Here is a 14,046-nt window from a genome sequence, read left to right as displayed (position 1 = left end):
AGAAAAAGTGGAAATGAATGAGCGCTTTACAAAACGAACTACACTAATTGAAAATGTGCTAAGTTTTCATCTTTGCCCATTTTATTTCATACCTTTTGGGTTCATATGAAGTCTACTTATTTTTTCTCTGCCGTGCAATTTTTGAAAAGGTTGTATTTCAAATGACAAAACTGCTTTTCATCCACCTTTAAGTAACTGAAAAAGAACTGTGGTAGAAGAATATTCAGTGTCATACATAGGACGTACCAGGCTTCTTATCATTTATTCATTTCAATATTATTCTAACCATTATCATTATTTATTATTGTACACTCGCATGTGAGCTTGACACACACCATGTCAATGTAACACAAGGAGCATTTCTTTCTTGCTGTTAAACCGGTTTCTTATTTTGCACATGCGTTTTTCAGAAATGCACAATTCTACATCGTAATAACATACAAAGACAAACAAAGACACACAATTTAACTTTTATTTGAAGCTATGCACATCTCTTATTTCAGGTTTGTTTTCTGCATGATTGTCCAAAATTATTGCAAATATATTACATTTAACTTTATAACTATACAAATAAACATGAGCCTTTTTTTTTTTTTTCCTTCATAACGTTTTACTCATTTTTAATATTCGTTTGCATAAGAAGGGCCGTGTATTTTCCTGGAGGCTGGAATGATGATTAGCACATTAACGTAAAGCAAAAACAGAATCCACGGAAAACTACACACACACACACACACCTGCTACTTTGCATATTTACAGCAACCTTTACGCGTCACCTCCAAAAACAATGGTAACACGTTCCATAATTTCACATGCAAAGAAAGACGACAAACACATGGAGCTACAATATCACTGATATACACCTGGGATGCTATTTTATTTTTTTAAAACAAGCTCAGCTGAACTAGCTTCATGTTCTCGGGTGATAATATGGAAAATAGGAAAGAAACCTCTGTAACCACTGAAATATTACGTCGTTAATGTTACTTAACAACTTAATATGCCCTTTACTGTGTATTAAAACCCTACTCCGACACCAATGATCTTCAGGTAATGATCAAAACAGTGCAACGACCCCTAACCACTGATTTAGAGTTTTTGCCTTTCTGCTTCGTCCTTTTCATCGTTTCTCCATCTTTTCTACTTCATCTCATTTCAGCTTGTTGAGGAATTCGATCAAGGCCTGGTGAAACTCTCTGGGTTTATCCAAGTAGCAGGCGTGACCCGCTTTCCCCAGCCTGAGCTCAGTGTGGTGTGGAAGTTGCATGAGGTTCTTGTGGGACTGGGCACCCAGATTAGTATCCAGTTCTCCATACACGATCAGAGTGGGAGTCTAAAGAGACAAAAAGCAAAATTAAATTTAAGACATTTTAAGACTTTTAAATACGGAAGCGTATTGCATTCACTTGAAAAAAAATAATTTAAAAACGGTTTTTCTCAGTAATTAATTTTCGTTTTGATTTTTTGAATAATTTTTTTCCTGTTTTTCTGTCTAATTTTTTTTTTCAGTTTTTCTGAGTAATTGTTTTCTCTGTTTTTCAGAGTAATTATTTTTCTGTTTTTCGTGCAAAATTTTTTTCCCCTGTTTTTCGGATTAAATTATTTTTTCTGTTTTTCGGAGTAATTTTTTTTTCTGTTTTTCGGATTAATTTTTTTTTCAGTTTTTCGGATAAATTTTTTTTTCAGTTCTTCGGATTAATTTTTTTTTCTGTTTTTTGGATTAATTTTTTTTTCTGTTTTTCGGATTTTTTTTTTTTTCTGTTTTTCGGATTAATTTTTTTTTCTGTCTTTCGGATTATTTTTTTTTTCTGTTTTTCGGATTAATTTTTTTTCTGTTTTTCGGATTAATTTTTTTTTCTGTTTTTCGGATTAATTTTTTTTTCTGTTTTTCTGATTAATTTTTTTTTCTGTCTTTCGGATGATTTTTTTTTTCTGTTTTTCGGATGAATTTTTTTTCTGTTTTTCGGATAATTTTTTTTTTCTGTTTTTCAGAGTAATTTTTTTTTCTGTTTTTCGGATAATTTTTTTTTTCTGTTTTTCGGATTTTTTTTTTTTCTGTTTTTCGGATTATTTTTTTTTTCTGTTTTTCGGATGAATTTTTTTTTTCTGTTTTTCGGATTATTTTTTTTTTCTGTTTTTCTGTCTAATTTTTTTTTTCAGTTTTTCTGAGTAATTGTCTTTCTGTTTTTCGTGCAAAATTTTTTTCCCCTGTTTTTCGGATTAAATTATTTTTTCTGTTTTTCGGAGTAATTTTTTTTTCTGTTTTTCGGATTAATTTTTTTTTCAGTTTTTCGGATACATTTTTTTTTCAGTTCTTCGGATTAATTTTTTTTTCTGTTTTTTGGATTAATTTTTTTTTCTGTTTTTCGGATTTTTTTTTTTTCTGTTTTTCGGATAAATTTTTTTTTCTGTCTTTCGGATTAATTTTTTTTTCTGTTTTTCGGATTAATTTTTTTTCTGTTTTTCGGATTAATTTTTTTTTCTGTTTTTCGGATTAATTTTTTTTTCTGTTTTTCTGATTAATTTTTTTTTCTGTCTTTCGGATGATTTTTTTTTTCTGTTTTTCGGATGAATTTTTTTTCTGTTTTTCGGATAATTTTTTTTTCTGTTTTTCAGAGTAATTTTTTTTGTGTTTTTCGGATTATTTTTTTTTTCTGTTTTTCGGATGAATTTTTTTTTTCAGTTTTTCGGATTAATTTTTTTTTTTACTCCCCCCTTATTATTTACTTAATTATTCTATGTAAAATGGCTTTAAATAAAGTTTTATTGTCAGTTAATATAAAGGACCTAACCCTTAGAACACAGAGCATTTTGGCTGCTTTTAAACATACAGTATATACAGAGGCTATAAGAATGTACAATATAGTGTCTTATATCTTTTTTTTCAGCACAACCTTGGCATTTCTTTTTCATTTTCACCAACAATATAAACAAACCTGAGGAAAAAGTACTCAAAATGTTTGAAATCGGATTGAATTTGTGAAATTTTGGAAATACGTCACAGTTCAAAGTTCACTTGGCTCGTTTTTATGAACAAAAATAAAAGAAAAACACGTCTATTTTTGTGACTTCTGAATAATTATCGCTACTTTATATCACTGCTAAAAATGTTATATAAAATGAATCATAACTTTGACTCAACAACACATAAGAAGATGAAAAAATCCAGAATTCTGAATATATGTGACTTATAAACACACACCCCCAGGATGTCCATATAAGGAGTTGTGTATTATTTGCACGTCAAATTACCATGCGCGCACCTGTGGCACTAAGGATTAAATATTTAAATGCTGAATTGATTCACAGATTAACAGTAAATATCTGCCTAAATAAACATTTATAAGTGTTCCTACAAAACACAGAATGTAGAATTCTGCTGATTACTGACTTTTATGGGATAATAAACCCAAATTCTTTGAGGTTTAGACTTGGGTTTTGTCAGTTTGACAAAAATGAAAAAAGTAATGTCTTTTAGACTTGGACTTAACATTTTTTTGGTCATTTGTTTAACCACAAACAAGATTAGATGTTTATTTGATTTCACTGAACGGCTGAAAGGCCCATGCTGTGTTCAAGGCCTCTCACTTCTCTTATCTTCTACAGCCCCCTAGTGGTTTAATCCATTCATGCGTCACTTCACTCATATACAGTGTGAGCTAATGTTGTGAGTTCACGTTAACTCACCTGGATGCTCTGGTACTGCTGCTGAGTGTAACTCCTGGTACCGCCCGGTGCGATGGGAATGAAGCCATGCAGCTGCGCATTGTTCTTCATTAAATAAGGGAGGGAATATTGTCCACTCATGGAGGGGCTCAAGAGCACAGGCGCCCGGACGCCCAGAGCGTCCATGAACCTCGACAGCAGGTCCACTCGACTCTGGTCAGTATTTAGAGCCTCTGAGTTCGGGGATTGTCCATAGCCTTCAAGAAGATGAAGAATAGATGTCAAATAATTTTTAAAAAAAAGAAGGTTGTTGGTGTGATTTTGGACTTTGATTTGGAAGAATTCACACATGCATATTCACACCAGAGTGGAAATGTGCTGGGATTTTGCATAATATACTAAAATATGATGACGTGATGTGAACATGCTCAAATCCCTTAATTAAACACTGAACTCAAGATTTCATACTGTACAAATACATCTCAAAATTCAACAAAATCATCTGTAAATCTGAAACTATGAGAGCTCGTTTTTGTTTAGGGAGGATCGATATTGGACTTTTAACCAAATTTCGATATATCAATATATCGGGAGTGCTTGGGCCGACAACCGATACTGATACTGGAGCTGAAACAGTTACTGGAATAATCGATTCATTCATAATCGAGACAAATATATATATATATTTATATATTTTATATGTTATTCTTGTTTTGAATGTTTGAAAACTGAATTTGCGCATCCAAATTTGTGCCGTTTGAAGTCCTTTTCACCAAATTGAAAATGTTACCGTGTTTAAATGTTTATGTATCATATGATATGAAAACAGCTGATTCAAAACACAGTTTCATGCATGATTTACAGTATGTGCCCCAAGACTTCATTGGTACCTGGCAGGTCCATGGCCAGGGCCTGGTAACCGTTAGTTGCCAGCAGGGCCATCGTGCCGAGTTCTTCCCAGGTTTTGGACGTGTAGGCCTGGCCGTGAAGAAGCACCACTTGGAGCCTACATGAAACATTCATTTAATTTACACAAATCTTCTCAACAAGCACAGATGGTGCAGGTTATTAGCAGCATCTGTTTTAAAGCTCCCATAGAGTAGCACCATCGCACATTATACGTGAGTTATGGAAGTCTACTTACATACATTAACTTGTTTTTATGCTCAAAAACCTCAGAGTTGCTGCAAACGAGCCGAGAGAAATCTCTCCTCACTGAAGCTCTCCTCAGCCGCGCTGTTTCAGACTGAAATCTCACCCAGAAGACACAACTGTGTTGTGATTGGTCAGCCAACGAGAGCTTTCCAGACTGTCTTGTGATTGGACAAGTACCTGGAAGTGACGTAATTAGCATGTCAGCTCTCAGAAGCACAGCTCCCCCCTCTGGAATCGTGGATGCACTGCTACTCATTATCAAAACATTGTTTAAAAATGGCTTGGTCGCGACTCCCCGTCGCAGTCACTTTTACACCTTTGAGTCAGAAGACACTGTCGCTCGTGAAACACCTCCACAACGGACGTTCTTCTTCTTCTGTGGTTCAATGTACACAAACAGATGTGCCCGGACTAGTGCCCGGAGCAGGAGGATCTGCTGTTACAATAAAACCCAGCGTTCTCAGCAGTGGCTGAACTGTTTGTTTCCAAACTTTAGGGCTTCATAAACGAGGTAACGGCGCAGATACACACCAAAAAACAGCGTTAATTGGAACGTCCGGTCTATGGGAGCTTTAATATGCACTTAAGTCAAAACATAACGTTCGACTTACCTCGGCACAGTCTGTCGTCCAGTGACGTCAATGGGTAGAGCCTCTCGGAAGAACAGCGGCGGGTCTCCAGGCAGCTGTCCGGTGCGGACGGACACGTTGGCGTTGGGTAGAGGAGGAGAGGTGGCCATCAGGCTCAACCTCTGAGCTTCAATAGACGGCTCCATGCTGCCCTGACGGATGGACGGCAGCAGCAGGTACAGCAGCAGCGTGGCCAACAGCACCATGGCCAGAACAACCAGACGATTACGCAGGAAATTCATTTTCTTTTACGACGATGATGATGATGATGATGATGGGGAAATCCTAGAGAAAGAGGCAGAGACTGAGAAGCCGTCGTAGATCACATTCACTCAGTCTTTGTTTTACGGAGTATAATAACAGCTCAATCACATCCAAGATAATGACAACACAGTCGTTCAACCAGTCTCTCGTGTTGATAGTGTTCACCGTCGTGGTTAATAACAAACAGGAACCAGGATATAAGCGGATGATGCCACATCATCCACCAGCAATTAGAGTTAGGAGTAAAACTTTATCATAACCAGAGCTGCAACTCACAATTATTTTCTCGATTAATTGAGTAATTGTATGTGAAATATTTGCAGGTAAACACTTGAGATAAATATCTGATTTTAGCTTCTTAAATGTAAATAAAGTGAAAAAGAAACTTTGGAACAAATAAACATTTTCAGGGTGTCTTCATTTTTAGATTCAGGAAATGTTAGTGTATGGATATTAACCATTTAATCCTAAAATAGTCGGACCTTTTAAATGGATTATGAAGACACATTTGTGAGTTGCAAACACATCAGATTCTCTCTCACAGAGCTTGAACGACGCCACTGTAACATTAGATCACTGATAAAGTGTCAGGAATCATCCAGGAAAAGGCCAAACGTGTAACAAGTGAAGAGACAACACGAGGGGGATAAAGAAACGAGTGACACTGCAGTAACACACACACAGCTCACATTAGCTTGTTGTGGTGTCGCTCGCTCACACACACACACACACACACACACACACACACACACACACACACACACACACACACACACACACACACACACACAAGGATGACAGACGGAAACACACATACCGACACAGAGAAGTAAACACGGTCACTGACAGAAGGTCGAGCCTCGTCGCTTTGTCCTCATGTCTTCGTCTCCATCGCTTCTGCTCGTCACTGATTGGAAATGTTGTCTGACGGGTCTGTGAAGGTAGAAGTCGGCGCTCGTTTTTCCCCGAAAAATCGGTGCCTCATGCTAGTAACCACATGACGTTTGTTTTGAAGTAGAAAAATAGCATCGACATTAAGTTTCAAAAGATAGATAATAGTGTAGTGTAATGGGGGAAAAATAAATATATATGTGTGTCGAGGAATGCAGAGAAAACCTGCTCCGTGGATGTCAGCGTTCTGCCGCGGACTGGTCTGACCTGAGCCGTCAGTTTCCCGTCGGATCATATTTCAAGCTGCACATATTAAGCGCAACGAACTACCGTCAACATGCGTCATTTCCTTAAACGATAATTAAATAAATAAACAAACAATACAAATAAACAAAAGGAAGAGAAGGAACACTAATGTTAAAAATATATAAATATACATGTTGGCTTTATAAATAATGGAAATTATAGTTAGTACGATGGTCGTTGGATATTGATATAAAGTTATATACATATATAAATATATATCAAATTCGTCAGAACATATATTATTTTAAAAAAAAAAATGACAATGTCTTCATTTTAAAATAAGTAAAAAAAGTTATTTTGTTTTCCCGCATTTTATGCTTAAATCCACTTAAAGCATCAAATATGGCTTTGGTATAAACTCTGCTTACATCAGTTTGAGTGTTTGTGAAAGTGATTTTTCCCATTTGAACAAAAACATGCCCGTGTTACACTGAAGAATTTATTTATTTTGCTTACACTAAAAAAGTTCCACTGGACTGCAGGTCACGTGAATAAAGCCCAAAAAAACTTGACAAGAACAATATAATTCAAAAATCTTTTAATATTGAAATGATTTTAGGTAAAAAGGATGAATATCAAACGTTTTTAAGTACAAAAACCCTTTGTTTTTTTTTCAGTTTGGTTTCAATCAATGATCCCTTTTAAAAGACCTTTAAAGTAAGCCTTTAAAAAAAATAAAAAAATGAATTAGCAATTGGACAAAATTGCTTCTCCAACACAGGCGTCAATTAATGTTCAATCTGAACAAACCGTTGAATGAACAAGACATTGTGGTAAAAAAAAACAACACACTTGCACAATTCCTTCAGGATGTTTACATACATATGAATCGAGATTTTAACTATTTCTGTTTTAATACTTCATCCAACATTTGATTTTCTGAGTGTTATAGATGTATCTGTTTCAGATAAGTCACTTGATAAGACCCTTGAAATCACAATAACCTCATTACTTTCTACGTGAAGCGGCAACAGCTCCAATACAAACCCCTCACATTATCTCCAAGGCTGACTTGTCACACTAAGCAGAGCTCTTGACAATAGGTGAGGGTGAGAAAACTTGAAAATGTAGTTACTCAAAGCTCCCTCTGCACCATGACAGTGCAAAAACACCTACAGTATATTATGAGCTGATCCACCTCGATTGATCTCCTGCTTAATCCTCCCCTCGCACATGAAAAAGAACCTGAGATAATAAAATTCCTCCAGATCGGGCAGCAACTCACTCCCAAGGCAAACATCAAAAGAACCATGACCGTCATTACCACCAGCTCACGCTTGGCTGCAAAGCTCTTTATTGTTCCCTGGGAGTCAGAGTTTGATGATTCCAGCAGAACCGCATCACTTTCCCCCTCAGCCGAACTGTGCCTTGAATATCCTGACCATTAATATCACAAACAAGATTAGGTAACCTTATACTATAGTCTACTAAAGGAAATGTGTGTTATTGTTGGTCTCTTACTACGGCGTGCTTTGTTTTAACACATTATGCTTTGAGATAACGGCAAATTAATCTGACATCTTACACGACAACAGAGTTAAAGTGAGGTTAGAATTCTCACGCACAAACACACATGGCACATTAAATGGGAAAAAAAGACACTTCCTGTACAGCTACAGGCCACTGTATCTAGCAAAATACCAGAATAGAAAATTAAAGTGCAGAATTAAAATAAAATAAAATCAAATAATAAAAAATCCACCATGCATATAATGTGCTATTGCAATACTGTTTTTCCAGTTAGTGAAAACAGGAACTCACTGCTAATCTTAATGTACCGTCTTCAAACGTTCCAAAGAGAACAAATATATATATATATATATATATAAAGATAAATATAAAACTGCCCAGCTAGTTTTAGCAAATATCTGAAAATGTAATCAAGCTACACATTAAACAAATCAAAACTGTTATTGTGCACAGACTCTGATCATTACTTAGTTAATATAGATATCGCTGTATAAAAAGTGTAAACTATATAAGCCAATATTATTCTTTTTAACCTATTATTTTCCAAATAATTACTTTGGTTACTTAAGATCTGAGTCTATAACATTTTAGTGTGTGTCTTCAAGAAAATAAAAATTTGATTAGGAAAGATTTGTCCCTTTTTTTTTCTTTTTTACAGCACTGTGCCCAAACAAGGCTGAGATGAACACAACAGCACAAACCTTACGTAATAATCACAATCCCTGTAAACAAAAGATTACCGAGTAGCCCAGTTAAGGCACAACTCTGAACTCAAACAGGCAGGTCCAGCCATGTTGTTTGTATAAGATAACCAACCACGTTCAAGACTGCGTTTGTCATCATTGTTCAGCCTCGAGAGTTTCAAAGTCATAACGGACAACAGTCATCGACAGCTTCGCGATATTAGGCAGCAATGTGACAAGGCAAAAATGACTAAAACGGTACCGTCTTATTGCACCAACGACTTAATAAGACCCAAATGTACCTTTCACCACCACAGCTTTGCTTATCGAGCGCTTTTAGCTGACGTCACGCAATTAGAATCGGAAAACACCACCATTTTGGCAGGAAACTGTGTCGTTCTAATCAGCAAGGGAATTACATTTCCATTATGTATTCTGTCTGACAAGTTTTGTGATAGATTGGTCAATCTGCATGGATTTAAAGTACACTCTAACAGAACTCTGATGGCTTGAGACCAGCAGTGGCTTTCTTGCAGAGGCCATTCCTGCCAATATGGTGGTGTAAACAAACAGTCAAGTGATGTCCGTATCCACATCAGTGTGGTGTCCAATACATGTGTTTATGTGTATATATATACACACATATATATATACACATACGTATGTGTATATATATATATATATATCTATATAAACATATAGATATATATTGTATACTTGCATACATACATACATATACAGGGTTCCTGCACATTTTCCATACTTTTCCAGACTCAAATTTCTCAGACTTCTCTGGGGATTTTTCAGTAAATATTAAACATCTGAATACCAATTGTTAGATGATTATTATGTAAATAAATGGTTTTAAAATCCTTCACTAATTTTTCATGAAGCCAGCCCTCGGAAAACTAGCATCGACCCATGACACCGTCGCGGCCGACAATGGGTGGCTGGCTCGATGACACGTATGGAAAATAATAAATAAATGAGAATCACAGTCAGTAACAGTGATCATGGAAACACGACACCATTCTACAGCCAGTTTGATTAGTCTCATATCATCTACAGGTAGGCTATGTTGGGTTAGTAACTTGTTGTTGTTTGTAATAGTCTGGAAACAACACAAACATTTAAACAACAATTAAATTCCATACTTTTCCATGCTGCGTAGGAACCCTGTTTATATGTTTTTACCATGTGTGTATGTGTAGGCACAGTCTGGAGGTCAGGGCCAGCATGGAACATGACAAAGGCCTTTCAGAGGTAAGATTTGACTTTCAACATCAATTGATTTATGTAAATAATCAGCTGCAAGATTACTTCCAGTAATGCAATGTTGAGGATCAATCAAGACAAAATCATTTCTATAAATGGCAAAAAAAAGAAGAAGTCACAATTGCATTGTAACCTAGCAAATCCAATCAAAGCTGCGTGAGGAAGTGAATAGTGTCCTCAGTGTAGCAGAGAGAGGAGACCTAGTGGAAGTAAAAAGCAAAGGGGCCAGGTCCCGAAGACAGAGGAGGCTCTATTCTGCCCTCTTTCTTTCTGAGCACAAGCCTCACCCCTGTACCCATGGTAGCATTGGCACTGGAAGTGTGTGCGGTAGAGTGTGAGCTCAGCTTGGCCAGGCGCTCCCGTAACCTTCAACAGGCCACCCTGACTGGTGATGCTCTGTGTCGAGGGGCTGAGGTGGAGGTACACGTCCTTGTCTGATACTTTGCGAAGACATCGGCCGTGAGATTTACACATTATTTGACTGCACTGCTCTGCTGCTGTGGACACATTGAGCAGGTACCGGCCCAGCGGTCCCTGAAGGTATTTATTTAGGACGGAGCAGCTGTCCTGGGGGACAAAAAAAACAAAACAAAGTCATGTTAACCGCACAGTACTAAATATAATTATTTAGTCTAAAACTGATGGGAATTAGCTTCTTGTGTTGGTGGCAGCACTTACACTGTTGCTTCCATAGGATGTGTCCCCCCAGAAGATTACACCTGCAGCTCCAAGAGCAACACTCTCACCGATGGTAGAGACCAGATCCATCTACGAAACATAACAGACATACAGGAAGTTCAGCATAATTCAACATAAAAAAGAAACAAATCAGAGCAGATAACACATTTAATACATAATTGTTACGGTGATCAACTAACCTCAGTTAGGAGTGTCATTTCATTCATATAAGTGGGTCGGGTATAAACAAAAACAGGATTTGCTAATCCATCCCCAACAGACGCCAGGCGCATCGCCTCCTTCACCCTGTTCCGGACAAAGAGACGTCCATACTTTGAAGAGCGAAGCACAGAACCAATGTAGATAGACGGGAAGAATGCTGTACATTCCATCCACAGCCAGTTGAGTTGATCATTGCGCTCCATCTCCACATGAGGGCAGCGGCCTGTGTAGTTCTTCAGGCCACCTTTGTAGTCATGGTTGTAACAATCTGGAAAGAGGTAGAAGCCCCACAACTGATTGGGCCTCAAATTCTTGGCGTGTTTTAGAGTCTCCAGCATGAATTTGCGAGCCGATAGCTCAAACTCCTGCTGTGAAACCTTTGCCACTTGTTCTTGGGTCCACTTCTGGTTCTTTTTGGCCACCATCTCACAAGATTTTTTACGATAGACGTCTTTAACATCCCAATTTCGGATCCATAGTGGGCGCCACTCCTCCCAGTCAATAACAGCCAAACCTTTTGCCTGTGGCTCACGTATGTATTTCTGCACATCGCCAGGCATCTTTTTATGGTGCTGAGTGAGACTGGCAAGCTGCGGAAGGCCTCCGTTCACCGCAGTGCCATCGCGCTCATAAAAAGGATATAACCCAAGGCGCTCCTTGTAGAAAATGGTGAGATTCTGACGCACAAAGCCCTCATTGGGAGATGCCACAATGTCAAACTGGTCCAGAGACAATGTTACATGATGCCATGGAGCACACTCCTGTGTTGGGGCATTCCAGGCAAGAACAACGGGCTTCTGGGAGTATAATGGCCATCTTGTCTGCTTTATGTCTGCTGAACACAGGACCGTCCACAGTGCAGACAGAGTCAGGAGCAAACATGGCAGCTGTCCAGCCGTGGTGACGAGAGAATGAAATACAGCCTCCATGGTCACTGCTCACCTTCTCTGTTCTTTCTCTGATAAAAATGAAAAGATTTGTTAAATTCAGTAAAATATATATAAAAAATGTGTTGTAGTGGTAGAGAAATTATTCTATTATTTGAGGCAGGGCCAGTCCAAGCTTTTGTGGGGCCCTAAACTGAATTTGCTTGAGTTTGACCGTTATCGATAAAAACATAACAATATAGACTGCGTTATTTAAACCAAAATAGTGTCACCCTTGTTTTTTTAAACCCTTACAGGGTTAAAAGCGACCAAATATTCATTTGCATTTGCATGTTCATTTCGTCCGTCATTGTGTGCAATACCACCGGAAGTCATGGGGGGCAGTAGAGAGTCTAGTCCAATCAGTCAGGAAACAGAGAGTGACTGCCAGGCGCTCAGCTTCAATCACCAGCATGCTGTAGTTTGATTTGAGGTGCTGTCCGGTGAAAGCAAGTTGTCAAAAGTCATGGCGGACATAAAGATTTATTGAAAATGCCGCTTCTCATCAATCTCTCTCAATGGTAACACCAATTAGTAATATTCTCCATTAATGACTTAATTAATGGACTTACATTTAGTGGTCTTAAATTCAACTACCACAAAATTTGTTGCGTTTCAGTCCATTTGGGCTCAAGCACAATAAAAAAAAACAATTTTACTAGTTGCTGTGTTTGTTGATGCCATCATCTTGCTACACGGCACTCCCCTCAAGAGGAAGTATTGTGTAAACGCCCATACCGCAAAAGATGCACAGGGGGATGTAGGGTAGTGGCAGAGATGACGTTTAGACAGACGTAAAAGGAGCATAAATGGGCCGTTAAAACAGATGTAAATGAGTCATCTTTAACTCCAAAATAAAAGCAAATAGCTGAAGTTCAACACTATTTAGATACCTAAATATAGCTTAAGATATCCTCATTTTCTATAATAAGTTAAAATGTTTTCTCCTCACACTATGGGGGTCCCTGTGGTGATCGGGGGGGCCACAAGCAGTCGCTTAGTTCCCTTTTGCCTTGGGCCGGCCTTGATTTTAGGTTATAATAACTAACGTTCAGGTGCAGTGAATGTGTCCAGATTTTCTGATTCTGATTCTGATTTATTCTACACACATCTTAATACACTACTTAATAGGTTGTAAACCGACAACACGTACAGGTTCTGATGATCAGTCACTGATGAAGACAGGAAAATAAGGATTAGCTTTGGTCAACAAAGCTTTGATGACAATTACGACTACATGCTCAATAACTGCTAGAAAGTTCTACAGAATGATTTCTATTTACCGAAAAGATGGTTTGACAATGACAATTACTTGTAAGATCTGCCCTCTGTGTCACGAAAAACGTTAATACAATACAACACAACAACTTATTTTAGTGTAATCGAGTAATTACAGCGACAACACAATATAATCACATCAATTATAGTACAATGACAATGTGTGATTGTAGACATAAATAAATCCTACATTAAGACGACAATAACAAAACTGAAGTAACAGTTATATTATTATTATTATTATTATTATTATTATTATTATTATTTGTGGTCTATTATGACCACATAGATTATTTAATGGTCAAGTTCCTCTTCTGATTTCCGGTCCCACTTTGCTTTGACAATCATTGTTGACAGTGTGACAGTAGCATCATCTTCAAGAAAAACACTTTCCCATTTTTTTCCGAACCCGAACCACATTCACCAAACTTCGCTGAATTAGCTCTCAGGGTTTCATTGAAACGGACCGATGTGCTAAGTTAGCTGCTAACGGGTTATTTCTACTTCCTGTTCAGTCTGACCTGCTCCGGGGAAGCCCACGACACGGGTGTAGTAGTAGAGGTCGTCGTCCACTCGTGTGCCCATAAAATAAATCCCTTTTCC

The 14,046-nt window shown here is 37.6% G+C and overlaps 2 protein-coding genes across 2 annotated transcripts; both read right to left on the bottom strand.

The window, feature by feature from the left end:
* Window positions 1-458: 458 nt before the first annotated feature.
* LOC310929364 (protein ABHD14A-like) lies at window positions 459-6,843 on the bottom strand. Its single transcript, XM_083892093.1, has 5 exons — window positions 6,532-6,843; window positions 5,433-5,735; window positions 4,557-4,672; window positions 3,688-3,923; window positions 459-1,333 (listed from the first exon to the last, which is right to left on the bottom strand). Exons 2-5 carry the CDS (start codon window positions 5,690-5,692, stop codon window positions 1,151-1,153), a joined length of 795 nt encoding a protein of 264 aa, XP_083748219.1. The 5' UTR covers window positions 5,693-5,735; window positions 6,532-6,843; the 3' UTR covers window positions 459-1,150.
* A 3,673-nt stretch (window positions 6,844-10,516) lies between these two features.
* On the bottom strand, window positions 10,517-14,046 carry hyal2b (hyaluronidase 2b; the record flags this gene model as incomplete). Its single annotated transcript, XM_083892216.1, has 4 exons — window positions 13,965-14,046; window positions 11,218-12,197; window positions 11,018-11,107; window positions 10,517-10,906 (listed from the first exon to the last, which is right to left on the bottom strand). Exons 2-4 carry the CDS (start codon window positions 12,166-12,168, stop codon window positions 10,517-10,519), a joined length of 1,431 nt encoding a protein of 476 aa, XP_083748342.1. The 5' UTR covers window positions 12,169-12,197; window positions 13,965-14,046.

Source organism: Microchirus variegatus, assembly GCF_963457635.1.
Source record: "Microchirus variegatus genome assembly, chromosome: 7".
Taxonomy (NCBI): Eukaryota; Metazoa; Chordata; class Actinopteri; order Pleuronectiformes; family Soleidae; genus Microchirus; species Microchirus variegatus.
Note: the sequence above shows the minus strand (reverse complement) of the source record. Positions and strands in the feature narration are given on the sequence as shown.

What these genes read in the sequence shown, in the direction of transcription:
- LOC310929364 (XM_083892093.1), bottom strand. Translation starts at nt 5,692, where the DNA reads ATGAATTTCCTGCGTAATCGTCTGGTTGTTCTGGCCATGGTGCTGTTG. An exon ending in GGACGACAGACTGTGCCGAG is followed by an intron (nt 4,673 to 5,432) that starts GTAAGTCGAACG and finishes TGTTTCATGTAG; the next exon opens with GCTCCAAGTGGTGCTTCTTC. An exon ending in AGCAGTACCAGAGCATCCAG is followed by an intron (nt 1,334 to 3,687) that starts GTGAGTTAACGT and finishes TTGTCTCTTTAG; the next exon opens with ACTCCCACTCTGATCGTGTA.